General features: G+C 45.6%; 1 protein-coding gene and 1 non-coding gene across 3 annotated transcripts; one reads left to right on the top strand and one right to left on the bottom strand.

Moving 5' to 3' along the window:
- Positions 1-364: 364 nt before the first annotated feature.
- Fetub (fetuin B) lies at positions 365-17,862 on the top strand. 2 transcript variants are annotated; one of them, XM_040751040.1, is made up of 8 exons: positions 365-569; positions 7,451-7,697; positions 7,995-8,105; positions 9,827-9,914; positions 12,052-12,215; positions 12,916-13,014; positions 15,740-15,847; positions 17,362-17,862. In XM_040751040.1, exons 2-8 carry the CDS (start codon positions 7,452-7,454, stop codon positions 17,743-17,745), a joined length of 1,200 nt encoding a protein of 399 aa, XP_040606974.1. In that variant the 5' UTR covers positions 365-569; position 7,451; the 3' UTR covers positions 17,746-17,862. The 2 variants fall into 2 exon arrangements, with proteins under 2 accessions (XP_040606974.1, XP_005071670.2); XM_005071613.4 differs by lacking the exon at positions 365-569 and adding an exon at positions 4,544-4,700.
- On the bottom strand, positions 6,703-6,809 carry LOC121142111. Its single transcript, XR_005879118.1, has one exon. It is a non-coding gene; the product is annotated as a U6 spliceosomal RNA (small nuclear RNA).
- Positions 17,863-21,546: the final 3,684 nt, after the last annotated feature.

Genomic DNA, 21,546 nt, shown 5'->3' with positions numbered 1-21,546 from the left:
GTGCAGTACTTATTATGGTGGATTTCAGCAATTAAAGCCACATCTTGATTGAGACCTATGGGAACCAGCTTCTCCATGGGTGGAGAAGGACATCTGCAAGGCAGCCACACCCTGTGGGTGGGTTTGTAAAAGTGCTGGGAGAAGCCTAGGTGGGAACAAAGTGCTGGGTAGCTCCTTAGAAAGAAACCTAATTAGAGCCTATTCTCCCAGAGACCTTGCCTCTCACTCGCATTCAGGGTGTATGCCCGTCCCGAAACCCAGGTAAGCAGCGCATTGTTCCTGGGTTCGGAAGTGATGGCTGCTCTCTGTTGGCAGGTTATAAAAAGGCAATCAGAGGAAGAACCTGGCAGCATCTCTCAGCTCCACTGGGAACACCAGGAGAGGCTCCCTCTGGTTAGTAAATTAACAAGTGGGGTTCTGCCTTATACACCAGTAGCTTGTGTGAGTTGATCGCCCAGCCTGAGTGACTCCCAGTCCTCAGGAAAATCTGGCTGTGAGATCTGCAAGACTGAGCTTCACCTCGAGTGCGGCTTCCCCTGTGAAGACTTCTCTCTTAGATCAATAGGACTGTGAGTATATGATGTGGGTGGAGATCCTCCTGCCCTTTCCTTACTATTTAGAATCTTTTTTGGTGAGGTACAGAAGTCAAGCTGATAGCCGAGCACTGTTTTCTTTCTTTTTCTTTTTTTTTCAGTTTAAATTTAGATAAGAAACAAGGTTGCTTCACAAGTCAGTTCCAGGTCCCTCTCCCTTTCCCTCCCCTCCTCCCGTGCCCTCCCCCCAACCCTCCCCCATTATCCCCTCATTTCCCCAGGGAGGGTGAGGCCCTCCGTGGGGGTGTCCATAGTCTGTGATTTCATATAGGGCAGGGCCTAGACCCTCCCCCAAGAGTTCAGGGTGAGAGTGCACCTCACATTGTTGGATGGGAGTCCAAAGTCCGTGTGTATACTCGGGATGGGTACTGATCTGCTGCCCAAGGCTCAATAGATTACCTAGGCCTCCTCACTGACACCCAGATTCAGGGGGTCTTGATTAGTCCCATGCTAGATTCCCAGGCTGATGCCTGGGCGAGCACTGTTTTCACTGGTCCTCACACCCAACCTAGGTGGTATGGAAAAACACTTCCAGGGTTCCTATTGGCGAGTACGGAACTAGAACTAAACCTACGCCTGTTTGAAACCAGCATCTGTACTATTTATTGGCCTCTCCCCAACAAGAATTTTGATAGGAAATCCCACTTGCAATACAGGAGGCAGTCTTTCCCTGCAACCATTGTCGATGGGAAACTGCTTTTTAAAAAAATTTAAATTAGAAACAAGCTTGCTTCACATGTCAATCCCAGCTCCCTCTCCTTCCCCTCCCCTCCGTATCCAGTCCCCACTCAACCCTCCAGGGAGGGATCTCCAAAGTCTGTCATATTATCCAGGGCAGGGCTGAGAGAGCATCCAGACTGTCCAAGCTAAGAAAGCATCCCTCCATGTGGAATGGGCTCCCAAAGTCCATTCAGATGCCAGGTATAAATACTGATCTAGTACCCGAGGCCCCAAAGATTGCCAAGGCCTCATCACTGACACCCACGTTCAGGGGTCCTGGAGCAGTCCCATGCTGGCCTCTCAGCCATCAGTCTGGGGTCCATGAGCTCCCCCTTGTTCAGGTCAGCTGGGGAAACTGTACTTTAATAGTCTAAAATTTTCCAATGATTGCCTAAATGTGACTAGCATTAGAGAGCCAGGTTCTAGGAGGAGCGACCTGAGACAGAATGGTAAGAGGTGGCCTTGGGCTGGGTGGGTTGGCAGCAATAAATAACATCTGGTTCTAGAAAGCAAGTCGAGATGAGTTAGGAAAAGCACAGCAAACACACACACATGTCTGAGACTGACTTGTTCTGCTTATAATGATTTCCATCTGAATCTACCTTCCTGCGTGCATCATGATCCATCTCTTTCTTTAATTGCTTTCGTGTGACCATTCCTGGGGAAATACCAACAAATATATTCTCACCCCAGAAGGCGTATCAAGGACAGACCAAAGAAGCCATTCAGGCCAATCTATCTTGAACTCATGAGCTCATGATAGATGGGTGGGAAGTTACTTCCTACAGCATAACTGACTCAAAGACAGCTGGGTCACTGAAGAGCACATCCCAGCAGGAGTGATTGTCAATGGTAGTGGACACTCTAAGCACACCCCAGCAGGAGTGACTGGTTGTCACTGGAGGTGGTCATTGTTTCCTGCAGTAGCCTGAAGAGTTCCCTGGGTCTTTTTCCATCAAGTTCCCCTTGACTCAGGTCGAACCAGATCTTCTGATGCAGGAAAGAATTTCAGAGCAAGCCCTCACAAAGCAGCCAGGAAGTATTTAATAGGATTAATAGGAGCAGTTGCTGGAGGACACTGGATAGGATTACAACTGGTGAAGAAATCCTGGGTGACAGCTGAAGGAAGATGTTATTACTACAAACAATCTTAACCTTTCAGAGTATGCCAATCCAAGATCATGGTTTTCTCTCCAGTTCATTGCTATTCTGATCTGAGACAGCAGCCTTCACAGCAAATGTCAATTATGTAGTAATTCCTGCTTCCTGGCTGGTGAGAGGCTTCAACCAGGCTCCAGCCTGAGGGTTCCTTTCTTCCGCATGGTTTGCCCTTTCTCATCTGGCTCAAAAAGCTGCATCCAGAGTCTCACTCTAGAGTCTCCTTTGACCTTAGTTAGCAATTACTGTGGGGAGTGGCTTTGTGAGTCTTGTAACTTTGTGAACTTCCTAAGCTTCTTAAGTTTCCTGGACCTTGTAACTCTCCCTTCAGATTCCTGAGGGGGGGAGGTTTATAGTGCAATGAAATGGTAACACAGCATTGCCCTTACCCTCATCCCTGGCACATCCTCCCCCACTTCACCCATTGGACACACCTTGGACCATGGCTCCGGTCTCTGGCTGAATGCTGCCTCTTGCAGGAAGGGTTCCCTGTGCTTGCCTCGTCTCCACTCCTTAAGAGCAGGAACTAAGATTTTATAATCGCACTGGAAGCCTTGGGCAAGCTTTCTAACCTTTCCTATACAATAGGAATCATTGTACCTTCTAAATGCCTGGTTCAGAAGAAAAGCAGTATTTAGTGCAGGGCTGGGCAGATTATAAGAACCTATCAGGGTTACTTTTATACAAGCCTGGTTCTTTGCTGACATGTGGAGGAGTTGGTGCAAGAAAGGAAAGATAAGGGTGGGAAGGAGAGAGGGGCAGATCAATGAGCTCTGGAGACCATCTTTAGAAAGGGCAACTAGTCTGGCCTCTTCCCTATGCCAACCCTCCGAGGGCTCCCGTAAGCTGTCGGGAGGAGGAAGGTTGGCCTCAGGTGTATTCGAACCTACAGCTGAATGGTGGTAAGGAAGCTCCATCCTAGTGACAGTGAGAAGCAGCACAGAGAGGCAGGCACTACCCCCACTGGAGCTAAAGGGCCCTTAGCACTTGCAAGGTTCGAAGCCCCACACAGATGAGGAAGCTGGGCTTAAGAAGGGTTATACCACTAGCCTGGCTCATGCAGATAAGGGTCTCATCAGAGTCCTGTCTACCAAGTGGCCGGGACCTTTTTTAGCGTGTGTTCATCTGCCCTTCATTAAAGTTGTTCCGGTGCCTCCACCTGAATGTCATGAGTACATTTCCTCGGGCCTCAGACGCACTAGCAGAGAGGACCCCATAAACGTGTGTCCACAGCTGACTGAAACCAAATCTCTGCTGAACCCCAGAATTTGAATATCTGATTTTTGAGTCCATAAAGGAAAATGTCAACACAGTTAAACATAAAAAAACAATTTTTTAATTCATCGATTTATGGGCCCAGGATTGTGAGAGGGTGAACTTATAAAATGAAGTTGCAGACACAAGAGAAGCAAAATGAATTTTTATTGGTTATAGTAGAAACCTTCTGTCTAGAGGTTAGCTGTTGTTTTCTAGTCTCAGCGTTTACCCTGAGCTTTGTTTTGTTTTGTAGGAAGTGAAATTCCAAAACCTTCCCAGTCTAATGGCCTCCCAATTTGTGTTGCTTTTTTTTTTTTAAGTAACTATTTCTGGTTTCAATGCCCATGTTCTCATGTTATTCCCATTTGAAAGCACAACTGAGAGCCCATTTCTAAAGAATTGTGATCTCCGGATTTGGGTTTGTAAATCAATCTTTACTAACAACTTGTTTATTTAAAAAAAAAATTAGTGGACTCTGCATCGTATTAGCCTGTCCATCCTGTGCTGCTGTCCCAGAATCCCACTCACCATGCTGGAGACTGGGACATCCACTGGGGACAGGCTTCTTGTTGTGTCAACTGCAGTGGAAGGGGAGGGGAGGACGCTCGGTATCACAAACTCACTCACCTGACATGGACAGTTTCCACTCATGAGGACAGACCCCGTGGACTTAATCTCTTTTTAAAGGTGCCACCTCTCCACTGGTTTCAATAGGTGGTTGCTTTCCCAGCCTCTGAGCCTTGGGGACGTGCTCAAGCCACGTCAGCCTTAACTACCTCTTGATTCAAAACAGCCTAACTCAATTCCTGGCATTGTGCAATTGCACAGTGAGAACTTGTGAGTTACAGGTGGCAGTATTACGCAACGTTTAGCAACGTGCCAGCCACGGTTCTAGCCTTCTGCACGAATGATTTCTGATGCAGGGGCCATGATTAGCACATTTGACAGATTCGGCAGCCAGGCTTACAGCAGGTAAGTGGCTTCGCCACCTCAGTGGGTTGGTAACTGAAAGAGCATAGCTAAGTGCTTAATCAGCAGTGATATGAAAAAAATACTTTTACACTTACTTGTTTGTATGTTTGTTTCTGTGCATGGGGAGTGATGAATGTGCCACACGCATGCTCGCTTGTGGAGGCCAGAGCACAGCTTTTGGAAGTCAGTTCTCTCCTTTCACCCTGAGGGTCCCAGGAATTGAACGCAGGGCATTGGGCTTGGCAGCAAGCACCTCTACTGGCTGAGCCATCTCCCCAGACTTGATGAAAATGCTGAAAGGGAAGGCTTCTGTGCGGGTTCTGGCCTGATTCAGTCAGGAGTTCCACCCTTTCTGAACCCTGGTTTTCTCACCTGGTTGCTAACTTGTCTTCAGAGTTTTTAGTGAGTGTCTGTACCACCACTAAGTTAGTGAGCAAATGCCATTACCTGATTGCCTGTGAGTGGCAAATAAAAAAGATCTGTTTTCTGCTCTACTATGATACAATTAAATTTATCATCATAAATTTAAGTCATTTATTAAATTTATCATAAAATTAAATTTTTCTTAGTAACAGTAATGTTAGTTAAAAGAACATGTCAGGTGTTATATTTAGATTTAATATGAGACCAAAGTTTTAAGTCAATTTAGATACTTTAGCAGCACTGACAGCTTTTCCCTTGCTTGGTTCACTATTGTCAGCCATAGTTTACCACATGTCGGGTTTCCATCTAGCCTAGAGGGATGTTTCTTTCCAGCTACTTGGAAGATCTGACTCGAAGTTAAAATCTTTGGTCCCTCTCACCAGGTTCCCACGAAAAGGCCGCACAGACTGGAAATTCTTCTGTATGAACAAAGACATTTCCAAGATGTATCTGTGGATTAAAAGTAAACACTACTTAGAAACCTCTTGTGTGCTCTGGTAGTTGTAGGGAACTGTGTTTGAAATAGTGTTGACCCCCCAAAGCTTTGGAGTCTTTGAGATGCTCTGTGTATTGAGGGCCTGACACATGGGTGCTGGTGGACGCAGCCCTACCTCCATCTGTCTGAACACAGAAAGCCTGGGCTGGGGTGGAGGTAGGGACTGAGGGGTTGCTCATCTTAGGGAATGCTTGCAGAGGCAGCCTAATCTGCAGTATTCCTTCCTGACTCGAACCTTTGCTTTCACGGTAGCTTCTGCTGGGGTGTGTGTGTGTGTGTGTGTGTGTGTGAGAGAGAGAGAGAGAGAGAGAGAGAGAGAGAGAGAGAGAGAGAGAGAGAGAGAGAGAGAGAGAAACTTTTTTAGTAACCTGTGGATGTAGCTCAGCTATAGAATGCATGTCTGATATAAGTGAGGCCCTGGGTTTGACTCTTGACAATACATACTCATAAAATGTGTGTGTGTGTGTGTGTGTGTGTGTGTGTGTGTGTGTATGTGTGATGTATGATGGTAGACACATGTAATCCCAGAAACTTGAAGGACTGAAGCAGTAGGGTTAAAAGTTTCAGGACAGACTGGGGAACTAAGGATATGTGTTTTTGTAGCCAGGAATGTTGGTATGCACCTTTAATTCCAGCACTTGGGAGGCAGATGCAGAAGGATTACAAATTCAAAGTCATCTTCAGCTGCATAGCAAGTTCTAGGCTCTGTCAAAACAATAAAAATAAATTACTTTTCATATCATCCTAATAAGTAGAACGTCCCTGAGCTGTAAATGGAAGCTAAGAAAGAGAGGCAAGAATCATGGCCAGGCGGGGGGGGTGGTGGTGGTGGTGGTGGTGGTGGTGGTGGTGGTGGTGGTGCACACCTTTAATCCCAGCACTCAGGATGCAGAGGCAGGCGGATCTCTGTGAGTTTGAGGTCAACCTTGTCTACAAAGCCAGTTCCAGGACAGCCAGAACTATTATATAGAGAAATTCTGTCTCCAAAAACAAAAAATTAAAGAGGAATTATGGTCAGTCTCTATGACCATAATTATCTTTCTCTTAAAAGTATCAGGTTTTGGGTTCTCTCTCTTTCTCTCTCTCTTTGTGGAAAGCTTCACAAATTTGCATGTCATTATTGCACAGGGGCCATGCTAATCTTCTCTGTATTGTTCCAGTGTTAGTATATGTGCTGCCAAGGTGAGCACCAGGTTTTTGTATCTTAATTTACTTGTCAGTGCACAAAAGGAAGACAAGATCTACAGTGTGATGGGAAAAGTGTTAGGATCTCTTTAACTTTTCCCCCCTTAGATACAATTTTGAGATGAAGCACAAGGTTTTCCTGACAGATACCCGTGCTAGAAAGGGAAATTTTTGAATTGTGCTTATCTTCAGTTCCGGGCAGAGTAGACTCTCATCTGGACAGGTGGTGGGAGGTGATCTGGGAAGACCAAGGTCTCTGTTCCTGCCCAGGCAATAGTGTGGACATGAGACCGTCTACAGGGAAGGTGGAACACGGTGCTAGGCTCCCCTGTATTGCAAATAGAGACCGGGACAGAAGCCATGTCTCCCGCATCATGTCAAACATCTGCTGTAATTACTGGGAAAAGGTTAGGAAACTTAGCATGGCATGCTCCAGTTCTAAGGTTAGAACATTGACAAATCCCATCTAAAATATTGACTCAAAACATGCCCTGTTTGGATCAAGGTGATGTTAGAACATAGTGTTTCAAGTCACATTCAGCCATTCTGGTTGCAATTACGAAACTTCTCAAGTCAGCCTCGAGGCCCCACAACAGGGCCCACCCTGGCATCTCTACACACTGATCCCACCTTGGTTCCCCCCCAGGATGGCTCTGCTCAAACTTCTGGTGTTCTGCACCCTGGCTGCATGCTGCGTGGCTCGCTCTCCTCCTGGGCCACCCCTCCCCCCTGCACCGCCCCTCACCGGCTCCCTACTTCTGGATGCTCTGAGCTGTAATGACTCCCAAGTGCTGGCAGTTGCAGGCTTTGCCCTGCAGAACATCAACAGAGACCAAAAGGACGGCTATGTGTTGAGTCTCTCCCGAGTGCACGATGCTAGGGAGCACTACCAGGCAAGTGACAGCCTTTGGGGCAGCATTTGGACAGGCTGCAGAGACCAGCCAGGGGTGGCAAGTCAGGGCTACTTGTCAGCAGGTGCCTTCCAGTTTGGAAGCACAGTGCTCCACCATTGTCAGCCGGTGTTCTAGACACCTTTGCTGCCCCTCAGCACAAGCGCTGACAGCGATCCACTCTGGGCTTCAGCAGTGTAGTTATACACATGCTTTGGCTCACCCAGGAAGACGCTATTTGTCCGGTTGTCCTGAGATTATTTCATGTGGGGTGGGGGTATTTCTCCAACCCTACCACAGGAGGACATGGGATCCCTGTTCTACCTCACACTGGATGTCTCAGAGACTGGCTGCCACGTGCTCAGCAAGAAGGCACAGAAGGGCTGCGGCCCGAGGATCTTGCACGAGTCAGTAAGTCCTTAGGGGCAGGTGCCTGTTGCTTGTCTGCTATCTGTTCATGTCTTTCTTACCTCCCAGGCAAAGGGCCTGCGCGCTTAGTCTAATATAGACACAGGACCAAGTTTAATCAGGAAGGGAGGCTCCTATGATGTCCTACTGGGGTCTTACTGACTAGACTCCAAAACGTCTCCCCAAATTGTTTTCTACCCTAAGATCCTTCAGCAGCCACCAAGGGGAGGGAGGGAGACAGGGAGGGAGAGAGAGAGAGAGAGAGAGAGAGAGAGAGAGAGAGAGAGAGAGAGAGATTCTGGTGTGTAAATAAGGCAGACAGCAGCAGTAATGGAGAGTGTGTCTTGCTTTATTTTGCTTGGTTTTCTTTTGGTGAATATTAATATGAGGTTTTCGTATAGGAAAGGGGTGATTTGCAGTGTGGGGATCACCAGGGGTCTTCTAAGAGAACTTCCTGAAGCATAGAAGTAAAGGGTCTCGGACTTTATCCTTTTCTTAAATAATTACTTTATTCTCCTATGCGTATGGGTACCACATCCATGCAGTGCCCACAGCAACCATAAGGTGCCATAAGAAACGCCCCCTCCCCCCACCGCCCCCCACCGCCCCCTCCCCCTCTCCCCCACCGCCCCCTCCCCCACCGCCCCCAGTTGGAGTTTCAGTTGGTTGTGAGTCACCTTATGTGGACACTGCGAACCAAACTCCAGTTCCCTAGAAGAGTAAATAAGTGTCTTAACCGTTAAACCATCTCTCTGGCCTTGAGCTCAACTTTTCAATGATGGGTACTGACAAGACTTAAAACCAAGGGAGTTAGTTTTCACCTTACTCTTAGTGATTCTAGGATCTCTTCCACACGTGGACACAGACTACCATAAAATACAAGATGGGATCTTCAGTTGTTTGAATCAACTTTTTGATCCAGATTACCTCTCCTCATTATTTGACAAAACATGCCAACCTGCACCTGATTTTGAAAAACAGACTCTGTATGTCCTCTTGTTAGAGTTGGTCCAGTGTCACAGGACCCCTACAGAGAGGTATATGCATGCCCAGTAGCACACGGGACCCCACAGAGAGGTGTGTGCTCACTCAGGAGCACACAGGACCCCAGAGAGAGGTGAATGCTCACTCAGGAGCATGCATGACCCCACAGAGAGGTGTGTGCTCACTCAGAAGTACACGGGACCCCCACAGAGAGGTGTGTGCTCACTCAGGAACACACAGGACCCCACATTGAGGTGTAGGCTCACTCAAGAGCACATGGGTTAGGAGTTTATTTCTTGTGTAATTTTAAATGTAAATTTCCAGGGGATTTTATTATGTAATCTCAAACCTGAAGCTTTTGGCCAGGGAATTTTATTCTGGGAGCTGACCTTGCTACCTCCAACTGTGGCTCCCTAGTCCCCATGCTCACTGGCATCAGGCTGCTGAAAGACCAAGGTTGGAGAAAGCAAACATGCAGACAGTGGCAGTAAAGCGTGGCAACGACAAACTTTGTGCTCCATTCCTACAGTTAGAAGGACCCGTGCCTAAGTGTGAGAAGGCTGGGGGTGGCTGCGCTCCAGGAAAAGGCAGCACAGAACTTGATTCTAAGTTTCTCGTTACAGTAAAGCAAAATTCTACTTGACATGGGAGGGTGGAGGTGGGGGGAATGTGCTAGCCTCGTGGTTCTCGGCATCATGCCATCAAGTGTATTTGTTGTTGTTGTTGTTGTTGTTTTCTAGGTTTATGGCCAATGCAAAGCAATGTTTCACATTAACAAGCCAAGAAGAGTTCTCTATCTACTTGCTTATAACTGTACTCTTCGCCCAGGTGAGAGTCAAGACAGAAAAAGAGCACTTAACTAAGGCTTTGTCAGGTTGGCATGAGGTTTCTCCTCCCTTACTGTGTTCCCCATGGTGCCCATTGCTTGGTCCTCTAGCACTGCTCCCCCGCTGACAATCACCATATCCCCCCCCCCAACCCCAGGGAACCTCCCTAAATCACTATCAAGAGCTAGGACCTGCTTCCAATCCTAAATTTTCAGTCTCCGGCTTTGAGTGGCACTGGACCAACAGTTGATCCCAGGTTCCTTTCTGTCTATGCCACTGTCCTCCTGTCACCCTGGCAACGGATATGTCACACATCACATGGTCCCATCTTTGTGTTTGCCTGAGCCTCTCCCTCCACCGAGGATGCCCTTTCTGACCTCTGTCCAGGAACTCAAACCCCTTCTTTACAGAATGTCCCAGTGCTGCTTTCACGAGGCCAAAGGAATGTTGTTTTCCCACTGTAAAGTTTCTCTACTTTGGCTAAAACACTCAAAATGCACAACACGGGTTACCTTGATTTATAGTCTTATATCGTCTATCATATGGGATGCACATCCCTCACCCCCAGCTAAAGACGTCTGAACTTATACCAAGTTTCAAAAGTCAATGCTGTTGCCATATAACAGGCAAGAATAAGGTCAAAATGAATGGACAGTTGAAGTGGGTTCATGTCTCCTGGATCCTGCCTTGTACAAGAGAAAGTCATTGAACAGCAGGGGTCCATTGCATGGGAAGGTGGGAAGTGCCCACTTAACAGACTATGTGCATGCACTCTCCCTGTAAATCTAGTCGAAGTGTAGACTCTGATTCCATCGGCCTATCGGGGCCTGAGAGCCTGAGTTTCTAACAAGCTCTAGATGCCCAGGATGCTGCTACTGCTTCCTTGAGGTAAGGAAGCCCCAGAGCAAACACTGTATGAGCCACAGCATACAGTGTGAACACAGGACCAGTCTGAAATAAGTCAGAGGACAACGGAAAAGAGCGCCAGTAATTTCATAGGTATGGGGACTTGCTATGAGGTACCAGTGGCAGAGTGTGGACACAGCTCTGCCACCATCTTCCTCCATCCCCAAATATCCATTAATTAAGATCATGGATTTTCTCTGAAAACACTCCAAGGCAAATTCTCTGGCTTGATGAGTGCACATTTGCCATCTCCAGCTCTTCCCAAAGAGATTGCAACTGTACTGATGGCATGGTGGTGTAGCAAGTTTTGCTTTCTGACTTATTTGCATTTCTAACCAAAGGTGGTATGTTCCCACCATAATGACATTGTCTGCTGACTTTACAAGGTTCTCTGTATGGTCACTATGTGGTAAATTTTATTCTTAGTGTTAAGGATCACAGAGAAGTCAGTCATGTCAATAATGAAACACCAGCCTTCCAAAGGCCCTCATCTGCACGAGCAGTAAAGACAAAGGACATTGAATTAAGGAGGGGACTGATGTATCCACTGTTTTGGCATTGAAATGCAATGTTGTCATCTACAAAGTTCATACCTAAGAACTGTAATTGAGTTGCAAATTTTTTTCATAACGTTTTAAGTATATTTGCCATTTCATGCTGGGCCGTGTTCATTGCCCTCTTTGATTCTGTGTACCCCACAGGCTGTCAGTTGGGCATGACCTATGTGCTTCTGAACACATTCCTATAGGAAATAAGCCCATCAGAGGTGAAGACGATCTCACTTTGATCTCTTTTTATTACAAAAGTAATAGTGTTCAGAGACTGGACATGAGCTCAGTCTGGAGTGTCGAGCATGCATGAAGCCCTGCTTCGATGCTAGCACCACAAAAGCCAAGCATGAGGGCGCATGCCTGCAAGAGTAGCCCTGGCAAGAAGACCAGGAGTTAAAGGGCCCCTTGGATTGCACAGGCCAGCCTGGGATACAAGAGACCTTGTCTCAAAAAGGAAGGGGTGGGGAGGAGGGAGGGAGGCAGGCAAAGATAAAGAAAGAATACTACTACTGCTAACAACTAAATGCTTTCTCAGAAAACCGTCTTTCTCACTGTATCCTTGTCAACACAGGTATTATCAGTTTAGTTTGGTCTGCCTGCCTGGGGTATATATAGTTGTATGATTATGACTTTTATTAGGACTGAAAATTGATAATATTTAAAAACTATTCTCATCAATAGTTTCTCAAAGGAAGATTCATTTCATATGTCCTGACTGCCCGGGTCCTGTTGACTTGTCAAGCCCCAGCGTTCTGGAAGCTGCCACAGAGTCGCTTGCAAAGTACAACAGTGAGAACCCCTCGAAACAGTACTCACTTGTTAAAGTCACCAGGGCTACTAGTCAGGTAAAACTAAAATGCCCAGGTCAGTTACGCAGACTGTAGCTGCAGGTCTTGGGTTAGGAGGAGGCTACCTAGGCCTTCTGTCTTCTTAGGCCCTGAGGTCCTTTCTCTCAGGTCCCATTTCTAGCATATCTGTTGTGCATTCAGTCATATGACAGCTTCCAGTTTTCCTTGCAATTTGTACAAGTATCAGGTGACTTGATTTTATTTCTCCACCCTTAAAGCAAGAACAGATTCATAGTCTCACGTGGGTTTGGGGGGGGGTAGACATAAATAAGTGTACTGCTTTCTGATGGATGATGGACCACTTAGAAAGACAACTTTTGCTTCATTAAGGCCTTGGGTAGGTGTTGAGTTTTATGAGTTATGGGCTAGGAGACTCATTTATATTTCAATTGTGTTGTTATCTCTCTTATATAAATAAATATCTAAATATAAGACAAATCTTCACAAGGAAAAATAAGGTAACTAAGAGAATAAGAGATGTTAGGGTGCCCTTCACATCCTTAACAGGGAAGGGCACTGATTTATATTTTCTAAAGAGCAATATTACTGCTTGGTACCCGTGGGAAATTTTAGGAACAGTGAGTTTGTGTGTTGACCATGCCTCAGTCTGTTTGACAGTTCTATATAAGGAAAGTTGCCAATCCTGACTTTTCCATGGAGTAAGATTTTTAATTTCCTAACTCTTATTTCATGACAGTGGGTGGTTGGCCCTGCTTACTTTGTGGATTATTTGATCAAAGAGTCACCATGTACTGAATCCCAGGCCAGCTGTTCCCTCCAGCCCTCCGACTCATCGGTGAGTGTTTCTGGCATTGGTACAATCTGCAAGCATTCACAGATCACCAGTATTTGTTGGGCACAGATTACACTGGGCGTGGCACAGAACACAAGATGCTTCTCCATGCCTTGGATAGTTAGAAACTGAGCAGGTATTGACTCAGCGATGGGATTTATTTGATTCTAAGAGTGATTTTCATCATCAGTGTAATAAAATCACAAAGAAAAGAAAAAAAATCACAGGAGGACATGGAATACAGCACAGTGTTCTTCTTTGGGCCATTCTTCACAAAAGAAAGGCTAGTAAAATAAGGAATGAGGTACCCCAAAAATATCAGAATATGTTAACCAGCATGCTGTGTTGAAACCAGTTGGGCAAAGCTATATTGAATGCTCCATTGCAACACAGTTCATGCACAATAAGATTTACCCTCTTAAGGAAGATAACTCCATTTTTGTAGTATATTCACAGACCTGTCCCACCATAACCACTTCATAATTTTTGAATATTATAATTCGCTCTCAATAGGAACCCATCTCCATGAAGTCAGTCCCCATTGCTGCCCTCGGAAGCTCTGGAAACTGTGTATCTGATTTCTGTCTCAATAGCTTTGTCCCTTTAGACAATTCATACAAATGGAATCAAGAGTGGAGGAGAAGTATTTGTTTTTAAAGGAAACTGAAACAACTCCATCAGACTAGCCAGTGAGTGGCCACACTGAAGTGCAGGCACCATGGTCCCCTCCACTCCAGTGAAGCACCAGGAAGTCCACACATTTAGATAATGAAGAAAAGTCTAGCTAGTGTGGAGTATCCAGCTGTTCTTATCACAGGCACCTGCAGTTTCTCTGGAAGGTTCTCCTAGAGCTCCTGGGCCATGGTGATGAAAAGCAAAAGGGAAGACTGGGGTACCATGTTACATTAATGATTTTCACACCTTTTTTTCATGTGACCTGGAGAAGGATATGATGTTCAGACAACCTTTTTAGATGTAATTTGGTAAACTTTATTTGAATATGCTTAAGAGTTCTTCTTTAGAGTTTGAGGCAGAATTTTATTATAATAGTTCACTTATCTTTGAAAATTACATAGCCTATGATCTTAAAATAATTCTTCTAGGGTCTCTTGGTTATTTTCCTTTTGCTGTGATGAGACACCATGACTAAGGAAACGTATAGAAGACTGAGTTTATTTGGGTTAGCATCCACAGCCATTGTGGTAGGGAGCATAACAAAAAGCAGGCATTTTCCTGGATGCTAAAGAGCTTGCATCTTGATCCACAAGTAGGGGACAGAGAGAACTGACTGGAAATGGTGTAGGTTTTTGAAACCTTATGGTCCACCCTCATTGACACACCTCCTAATCCTTCCCAAAGAGGTCCACCAACTGGGGACCAAGGATTCAAATAGATAAGCATATAGAAGACATCCTCATTCAAATAAGGATTTACGCCGGGCGGTGGTGGTGCACGCCTTTAATCCCAGCACTCAGAGGCAGGCGATCGCTGTGAGTTCTAGGCTGGGCTGGACCGATAGCCTCCGAAACAATACAGAGAAACCCTGTCTCGTAAAACCAAAAGAAAAACAAAAAACAAAAAAACAAATAAGGATTTACTCTAAGGAAAAAACTAGAGATACATGAAAAAATAGTTTCAACGTTTAAAAAAATTCCATTAAATCTAGTTGTTTGAGAAGGGTGGTGGTGGCACACGCCTTTAATCCCAGCACTGGGGAGGCAGACGCAGGCAGATCTCTGTAAGTTCGAGACCAGCCTGGTCTACAAGAGCTCGTTCCAGGACAGCCTCCAAAGCCGCAGAGAAACCCTGGCAAAAAAAACCAAAAATAATATATATATATATATATGTATGTATGTATGTGTATATATATGTATGTATATATATATATATAGTTGTTTGACAAGAAATACTAGCCATTTTAAAGATAATCATCGAAACAAACAACCACAACAAAGAAAAGCATAGAAGACTATCCAATGCCATACAAAGATTTTTATAATATACTGTTCAGTGAAAAAATATCATGGAATATGATCTAAGTGCTTAGAAGAAAAATATGCATGAAATAGTGAAAAGATTAGAAGAAAAAGTCAAAGGATTGCAGGCAATGAGAACCATTTACGGAGTTACAGGTCATGTCTCTTTATGTTGTTCTAAATAATTTATTACCTTTATCATTTTTTTGAGACAGGGTTTCTCTGTGTAGCTCTGTAGACCAGGCTGGCCTTGAACTCACAGAGATCTGCCTGCCTCTGCCTCCCGAGTGCTGGGATTAAAGGTGTGTGCCGACACCACCCAGCTTTCCTTTATCATTTTCTAAAAGTAGTTTTATTTTCAAACAGACAAAAACTGAAGGAACTGAGAGTATTTTTGCCTGAGAAGACAAAACTTCATTTGGAGCATATTAAGGGTTGCTGTAGAGAGGAAACCACCAACCTTCCTAATTGAGTCAATGGCAGGCCCAGAGCCAGGGCCAGGCAGTGAGCAGGAGGAGCTTCGTAAAAGCCAGTGTTCCCGTTGCCAGCATCAAGCTGCACTTGGTTGGTTTTAGATAATTCAGAGGGAACTGGCTGAGTCCTGCCCTCTTTCGAGGCAGGAACAGGAAAGCATGGTGCCGCTGTGTGTCTACACAGGAAAGCATGGTGCCGCTGTGTGTCTACACGAGCAGAAAGCAGGGGCTCTGCTCACCGGTGACTGAATACTCACATGACGTCTTTCTTTCTTTTAGCCCGTCGGTATTTGCCATGGTTCTCTGGTTCAAATACCAGCTATTAAAGCATCAGGTGTGGTTAAAGAAAAAAGAATCTCTGTGACTTGTGAGTTTTTCGAATCTCAGGTATTTATCTCTTTTTTAAAAATGTTATTATTAGTGTGTGTTTGCGAACGTAGTATATGAGCACATGGCAACTTGGTGGTTTGTTCTTCACGTGGGTTCTGGGACCTGGGACTCGGGCCACTGGGCTTGCAGGATTGTGGCTTTCCCCATTGAGCCTATCATCCTAACCCGGTGATTTCCAATGGAACCAGACCATCTATCTCTAGGTGCCTATGCCCCACCCACTTTTGGTTTTCTCAAGATCCAGGATCACCTTAGTTAGGCCATCTAAGCCCATGCCTAAAGGAGAGAGGGTTATCCTGCTACATTAGTCACAAAGTGGCCCTGTAGGATAAAGGAAAACACTCAGAAACACTGAGCTACAAACTTGCCTAGTTTTTAAGTCTTCAAGGTGCTAAATTCAGTATCTCAGAGCTACCTCTCTCATCTCAGGGAGGCTCACTTCCAAATCCCTCTTCACAATACCAAGTACTTATTGTGGGGTAGCCTGATCCAGCCAGTCAGGCTGCCTGGGCTTCATCCTTGTTCTGCCCCAATGAACTGTGTGGCTGCTGGCACCCACCTTCCCTGTCTGGGTCTTGCTACCCTCATCGCCTGCCGGTTCTGATCCCTAAGATGGACCCAAGAGAGGACTAGGATGAAAGGTGCCATACAGGAACTAGTACAAGTCAAACAATAAAAGAGCGCCCTTGCTCACACCTGGGAGCAAATGCAACCCACTGGGGACTCTGAATAAATTCCTTAAGCCCCTCTGAACCACTGTTGTGAAGGGAAAGAGCCGAGGACCAGTTTCTGCAGACCTTGACTCCACTTGGCCATTTACATGATTCCTTATAGATCTTTGTATCAGGAGGCCCAGACCCGTTGCTCGGTGCTTCTCAAACTGTTGGTGTTGACCACTTGGCCGAGGCCGAGGGTGGTGGTGGGGTGGTGGTGGTGAATGACCTTTTCACAGGGGAGGGGGCGTGTCTAAGACCATCAGCAAACAGATATTTGCAGTAAGATTCATAAAAGTAGCAAAATTGCAGTTATGAAGTAGCAATGAAAGTAATTTTATGGTCGGGGGTCACCACACATGAGGAATTGTATTAAGGGATCTCAGCATTCAAAAAGTTGAGAACCGCTGCTGAGCTGGTTTCTGTAAGCATCCAGAACCTGTAATCCCAGCACTCCGTAGTCTTGAGAACCGCCGCTGAGCTGGTTTCTGTAAGCATCCAGAACCTGTAATCCCAGCACTCCGTAGTCTTGAGAACCGCTGCTGAGCTGGTTTCTGTAAGCATCCAGAGCCTGTAATCCCAGCACTCCGTAGTCTTGAGAACCACCGCTGAGCTGGTTTCTGTAAGCATCCAGAACCTGTAATCCCAGCACTCAGTAGTCTTGAGGCAAGGAAGGAAGAATTCCAGGCTAGGCTATTCAAGTCCAAGACCTCCTTACAAATGCGCAGCCACAAAACTGCTTTGCCTGGAGCTGGCATTCCCTGTAGAATTCTCCATTTGAAAACATTGTTATTTCAGGCTCAGGTTCCTGGAGGTGATAACCCTGCTGCTACCCAGGAGCCCAAGAAACTCCCCACAGTGGACGAGGTCCCTCAGAAAAACACGGCCCCCACCAGCTCCCCCTCCAAGACTGCTCCGAGAGGATCCATCCAGCACCTCCCTAGCCTGGATGTTGAGAAGCCCGAAGACTCTAAGGAAACGAGTCCCAGTCCCGTGGAAGCCTTTCCCGTGCAGCTGGATCTAACCACGAATCCCCAGGGGGATAAGCTGGATGTTTCTTTCCTCTACCTGGGGCCCGAGGAAAAGAAGCTGGTGGTGCTACCTTTCCCAGGAAAGGCAGGACGCTCCACCGAGTGCCCCGGGCCAGCAGAGGGGACCAATCCTCTTATCCTCCCACCCTGAGAATCACAAACAGGGCTCCCCATAGGGTGTAGTCCCCTGCACCAGATGAGGTGGCAGGAATGAGGAGGAGACAGATGATCAAATGTAGAAAGGCTAATAAAGTGCTTCCCTACTGCATCTTGATCTCAATGTGTGACTAGAAGTGGAAATGAGAATAAATCCCCACTCTGGGCCACACTGGTCGGGTTCTGTATGCTGGGGGTGGGGTGGTATCCTGTACACACTGCTCAGGCTCCAATTGCCTTTTGCTTTCTATTTCTTTTTAATGTTTTAAATATCTTTACTCATGCAGAACCGATATGATACACATAAGCCAGAATAACTGTGATATCACTAGATGATTTAATCTAACAGGTCTATTGTAAAACATGGAACCACTGCCCTCCTAAATGCTCTTTGTATATAGCTTGTGACTATGATTTTAGTCTCTGGTAACTTTTTGTCTGGGTTGTTTTTATTTTATTTTTAATGATAAAAGGGCAATGTTGTTAGATGAGGTATTATAGACACCCTCCAGCTTTCTTTTTTAAAAAATATTTTAGAATATTTTGTAGAGTATATTTTAATCATATTGCTTCCATTCCTGAACTCCTCCCAACTTCATGTTCTTTCTTGTTCCTGAAAAGGGGGTTGGGAGAGGGAGGCATAGACACACAGAAAGTTAATCTGTCCCCTAAAGGCTCAAAACAAACAAACAAAAACAACAAAACCACGGAGTCTATTTTGTGTTGGGGCCTGCCCTAGAATGTGGTTGATATACCCAGTGTCACTCCACTGAAGAAAACGGACTTTCCCTCTCTAAGCAGCTATCATCAACTGTTGATATACCCAGTGTCACTCCACTGAAGAAAACGGACTTTCCCTCTCTAAGCAGCTATCATCAACTGCAAATTGCTTCTTGGTTAGGGGTGACCACCTCCCCTTCTCCATGCTAGAATTTTATCTGGCTTGAACATATGCAGGTCTGTATGCTGCCGTTCTGTGAGATCATATATGAATTAGCCCTGTTAAATCTGGAAAGTGCTGTTTCCTTGAAGTCACCTACCCTCTGACTCTCAATCTTTCCACCTCCTATTCTACATAGATACCCGAGCCATAAGTTTGATAAAGTCATCCTGTTAAGGGCTTTGTTTTAGTTACTGTTTCTATTGCTGTGAAAAGAAAACAAGATCATGGCCACTTTATAAAAGAGAGCATTTCATTGAGTTGGCAGCTTACAGTTTCAGAGATTTAGTTCCTTATCATGATGAGGAGCCGGGTGGCATGCAGGCAGACTTGTTGCTGGAGTAGGAGCTAAGAGTTCTGCATTTGATCTAAAGGCAACAAACAGGAAGTGAACTAAGACATTGGGTGTGGCTTGAGCATATGTACGAATCCTCAAAGCCCACCTCCACAGTGGCACACTTCCTCAAACAAGGTCACACTTACTTCAACAGGGCCACACCTCCTAATAGTGCCGCTTCTTTTGGGGGTCATTTTCTTTTAAACCACTACAGACACAGGCTTAGTGTTAGAAAGTTTCTCACTTCCTTCACATTGTCCAATTTGTGAGTCTCCTTGTTAACCACCATCTACTACTAAAATAAGCTTCTCTGAAGAAGGCTGAGCATTACTTTGATGTGTGGATGTGTGGGTATAGTAATATGTCATTTGGATTCATTTTGTGGCTATGTTCTTTTTTTTTTTTTTTTTTTTTTTTTTTTGGTTTTTACGAGACAGGGTTTCTCTGTATTGTTTTGGAGGCTGTTGGTCCAGCCTGGCCTCAAACTCACAGAGATCCGCCTGGCTCTGCCTCCCGAGTGCTGGGATTAAAGGCGTGTGCCACCACTGCCCAGCTTGGCTATGTTCATTTAATAGAATAATAGGAATAGTTTTCTCCTGGAAACCATGACCTATCTAGTCTTGGGTTCTTGGCTGTTAACACGCTGGATATGGGTTTGTTCCATCACATGGAGCAAGACTTGGACCCACACAAGAAGTAGGTGGTTATTCCCAACAACACCTGTGCCATTATTACACCAGTGGGTATATCTTGCAGGTAAGCTGCTGTTTTAGGTCACAGGGTTGGTAGCTGTGAGAGACTGATAATTACTTTTCTTCACCGGTAGTGTGCAGAGCACCTCTTAGCACCACCAGTGCTGGTCAGTAGGAAGACAGCTTCTAGTTGAGCACCCACTCAATTTCTCCATAAGTAACATAAAAACTGTTTGTTTCTTAGTTCACTGAATAGTTTCTTTACATTTATCTTAAAGCAATTACTTTGAACTCTTTGTCAAGCAGCTCATATCTCTACATTTTTTAATGGTAGATTTCTGGTGCTTTCTCTCTGAATGAAAAAATAAAAAAGAAGCAAAAGGACATGATGCTGCTAGGTATGGTGGAGGAGAAAGTTTATTATAGATATGTGGGAGACTATAGTCAGAGGTGGGGGCATTTGGGAGAGTCCAGAGTGGACACGACCAGACTGAGCTGGGCCACATGGGAGAGGAAAAGAAGAAGAGAGAGGGGGGAACCATGTGCAGCAACCAGGAGGTCAAAGATCCAAAAAGGAGCAGGTAACCAAAAAGTCTGTGTTATATAGGGAAGAGCCTCCGGGGAAAGGACAGCCCACCCCCTGAGCTGGAGAGTTCAGGGCAGAGGGAGGGGTTTGTGAGCCATACAGTGTAGCAGGTAGGGGCTGCAGGATGTTGGGAGAACCTGGTAGCCAGGTCCTGCTTTGATATGTTAAATGGGCAGCTTAGCTGTTTGTCCCAGGTTTGAGACTTAACACTTTCCATGATTGTATTGAACAATTGTGGCATTTGTTAGTGCCTGGATGTTTGAAGAACTGTGGACTTATCATAATCACTGTAGTCACAACATCTGTAGTTTCTTGGCAGGCCACCTGACTTGGTCCACAAATGGGCTTTCTGTTAGAGTTGTTAGACAGTTGACTTGTTACTGGAGTGTGCTGGTCAGTCTGGTTTCCTTTTCTCCCATGGAAGTATTTCCATGAGTAACGTTGATGTTTAGGAACATGGGTCATCCCCAACCAGCCACATCACCACCAAGTCTACATCATCACAGATGGAAACCTCGTGGATGCTGTATCTGGACACACTCTACCTCACCTTTCTGGTTTTGAACTCTCACTTATCATGTCAGCCAGTGTATACACTCAGCTTTACAGGTGAAATCTATGTACCAACAAACACATCTCCCTAATCCCCTCTTTGTCTCCCCTACACTTTCAAGGACTAACTTGGGTTGCCTGAACTATTTCCAACCCTGGGCCTCTTTTTAACTACTTTGAAGGTCTAGAGTTTTGACAGGGTTCCCTCTCACTGAGACAGGAACACAACAAAGAGAACTCCTCTCTCTCTCTCTCTCTCTCTCTCTCTCTCTCTCTCTCTCTCTCTCTCTCTCTCTCTGTGTGTGTGTGTACGCGTGCGCACCTCATCCCTCTGTGTCTCTGTCTCTCTGTGTCCATCCTGTGGCATCCATTGGGAACACCATATATACCACTCTCCATTGTTATAGAGACCCTAAGAGCAAACTTTGGTAGAATTGAAGGGCCCATCATGACATTCAGTTGTGGTCTTCTTTTCTCTATATTTAAGAAATCATGGGAAAATTTCCTCTTAGTTGGGAACACACACGTGCCCATGCAGGCAAGATCAATCAGGGTCTGACAAGAAGTAGAATGGCACTCAATCCAATTAAAAAGGTGTCAGTGAGTGTCTGCAATAAATCTCTTTAGGCTAGGGAAGGAAAGGGCAAAATATGTTGAGGTATCCAAAGAATAGCCACAATAGGAGGCCT

Source organism: Mesocricetus auratus, unplaced genomic scaffold, assembly GCF_017639785.1.
Source record: "Mesocricetus auratus isolate SY011 unplaced genomic scaffold, BCM_Maur_2.0 Super-Scaffold_100008, whole genome shotgun sequence".
NCBI lineage: Eukaryota > Metazoa > Chordata > Mammalia > Rodentia > Cricetidae > Mesocricetus > Mesocricetus auratus.
This window is presented reverse-complemented; position numbering and strand designations above follow the sequence as displayed.

Bases quoted from the DNA above. Each gene is read 5' to 3' on its own strand.
- Fetub (XM_005071613.4), top strand. From the start codon at position 4,636: ATGATTTCTGATGCAGGGGCCATGATTAGCACATTTGACAGATTCGGC. The intron at 9,915-12,051 runs GTGAGAGTCAAG...TCTCATCAATAG, and splicing joins TAACTGTACTCTTCGCCCAG to TTTCTCAAAGGAAGATTCAT. The intron at 12,216-12,915 runs GTAAAACTAAAA...ATTTCATGACAG, and splicing joins TCACCAGGGCTACTAGTCAG to TGGGTGGTTGGCCCTGCTTA.